Source organism: Panthera pardus, unplaced genomic scaffold (genome assembly GCF_024362965.1).
Source record: "Panthera pardus isolate Hobbes unplaced genomic scaffold, ASM2436296v1 HiC_scaffold_27, whole genome shotgun sequence".
In the NCBI taxonomy this organism is placed as follows: domain Eukaryota; kingdom Metazoa; phylum Chordata; class Mammalia; order Carnivora; family Felidae; genus Panthera; species Panthera pardus.
This window is the reverse complement of record NW_026526843.1, coordinates 77,677,531-77,679,938: the sequence shown is the minus strand read 5'-3', so window position 1 is coordinate 77,679,938 and position 2,408 is coordinate 77,677,531. Positions and strand designations below refer to the sequence as shown.

Sequence of the window (2,408 nt, the reverse complement as noted above, 5' to 3'; positions counted from 1 at the left end):
TGAAAGTCTCATCCAGTCAGTGCTCTGCTTAACAATCCCGTCAATATAGAACATTTTAAAGGTTCTGCACCTCTTGCACACTGTTTGCTGCTTTTGAAGCCCCACTTCCCCTAATCACCCAGTGATTCAGCCATAGACATCTTAGGTGGATCCTAGATGGCCCACAAATTAATTCCTATACACATAAACTATTTCTGAGAACGGGGATGGTGAATGAATATGCTGTGTAAGCCAACACAGGATAGGAGAACTGAGACCAGCTGAAACCTTCCATAAATACACCCCTCAACTCCATCCCCCCAAACCCTCCACCACCACCCCCTCGATACTCATATATGTACAGCCTGCCTTCTGTGAGAATGAATTAAAGACACATTCTTTCTCAATACCCGCTAGCAAATTTTGTACTAGACTGAAAAATACAGGAACCCTATGCTCTTTTCTCCTGTGCATTCTCCTGCCCTTGTCAATCCCTAGCTGCCATCTCTGCCCTAGTCCCACCCCTGCCTTGTCATGCCTCTTTTCCTATCTGAGAGCGGATATTTCGGTGGAGGAGCCGCCCACTTCCTCTTTGGAGTTCAGTGAGTGCGTGGCAGATAAGGCGGAGTCAATTTTGCCTAGCGTTCTGGCTCTTGCAGCGGGAGTGAATGCAGGCGGCTGTTGCTCGCGCATTTTTGTTTCCCTGGGAGTGAGCTTTGTCGCTGAGAACATCTGGCTTGTTGCTACAAAGACTATTGACATTGGTGGCTTCAGCAGCGGCCGCTTAAGGTAGAGATAGTTGCTTTCTGCAGAAGTTGCAGGCATCATTCCCTAGAATTGCAAGAGGCTCGGCGCCCATAGTGGGAGACATGCCTCGGGGTCGGAAGAGTCGGCGCCGCCGTAACGCAAGAGCCGCGGAAGAGAACCGCAACAATCGTAAGATCCAGGCCTCAGAAGCTTCTGAGACCCGGATGGCCACTTCTCTGGCCCCAGGCACCCCGGAGGACGACCTGAGTGGCCCTGAGGAAGACCCTAGCACTCCGGAGGAGGCCTCCACTACACCTGAGGAAGCCTCCAGCACTGCTCAAGTACAAAAGCCTTCCGTAGCCCGGAGCAATTTTCAAGGCACCAAGAAAAGTCTCCTGATGTCCATATTAGCCCTCATCTTCATCATGGGCAACAGCGCCAAGGAGGCCCTGGTCTGGAAAGTGCTTGGGAAGTTGGGGATGCAGCCTGGCCGGCAGCACAGCATCTTTGGAGATCCAAAGAAGGTCGTCACAGAGGAGTTTGTGCGCAGAGGGTACCTGATTTATAAGCCGGTGCCACGTAGCAGTCCCGTGGAGTATGAGTTCTTCTGGGGACCTAGAGCACATGTGGAATCGAGCAAGCTGAAAGTCATGCATTTTGTGGCAAGGGTGCGTAACCGATGCTCCAAGGACTGGCCATGTAATTATGATTGGGATTCCGATGATGATGCAGAAGTTGAGGCTATCCTTAATTCAGGTGCTAGGGGTTACACTGCACCTTAGGGCAATCTGGAGCAGACACTTGAGGGGGGTTGGAAACAGCATGAGGTACCCAAAGGAGTAGATTAGCTGGGTGCTGAGTTGAATATGATGGGAAAAGGGAGACATTTGGTATTTGTGATCAGTGCTAATTGTTAACTGCAAAATATTGTACAATTGTATACGTCTTAATATAGTGCTGGTAAAGGTCACAATATGATTAAAAATATGATTACAGAAAGGATTTTTTTTTCTTTTTGTCTGTCATTGAGACTTAGTATAACAGTTTTGCTACCCTTATAAAATGAGTCCATCATATTCTGTGATCTGGTACATATTTTATATCATTGAAATAGGTAATTCTGAAAAGTTTGAACTAAACCGGTATGTGAGAGAAGGATGGGGAAATTCTTTTATGTCTGACCTTTCTGAAACCTTTGCGTCTACTGTTGTATAAAGAAAACTGACAACTACCATAAATTTCCTTAGCTACTGCACAGTATAGAAAAAAATAAAACTATAATGATGAGGACACCTTGTTCATTTATTGACCACCGGTTATGTATGAGGCACCAGTCTAGGTTCTGGGGATCCTCCATGGCACACAGCCCTCAGTTCTAAAGAATGTTCTAGATTACATGGGAAAGACAAATATGTAAACTGGCAGTGTGGTAAATGCTGTAATAGGGAGTGAGCGTGGGCTGCCACAAAAATTTAGAAACACTTCTGTGACCTGTCTTGGAGGTGAGACAGGAGAGAGGATATCACAGGATTCTATGAAAATCCAAAAGATGCTTAAATAATCTTGGGGAAATTTAAAAGGGGCCTCAGAGCATAGTATGAAATACTGTGCATTAGGTACTTTTGGGTACCTAACCCAGCCTGGGGGAGGGGGCATTGGCAGAGGGGAGGGACTATCATGGG

General features: G+C 46.8%; 1 protein-coding gene across 1 annotated transcript; it reads left to right on the top strand.

The window, feature by feature from the left end:
- Positions 1-596: 596 nt before the first annotated feature.
- On the top strand, positions 597-2,016 carry MAGEH1 (MAGE family member H1). The gene has a single exon (XM_019439338.2). It carries the CDS (start codon positions 849-851, stop codon positions 1,506-1,508), a length of 660 nt encoding a protein of 219 aa, XP_019294883.1. The 5' UTR covers positions 597-848; the 3' UTR covers positions 1,509-2,016.
- Positions 2,017-2,408: the final 392 nt, after the last annotated feature.

Coding starts and splice junctions, on each gene's coding strand:
- MAGEH1 (XM_019439338.2), top strand. CDS start 849: ATGCCTCGGGGTCGGAAGAGTCGGCGCCGCCGTAACGCAAGAGCCGCG.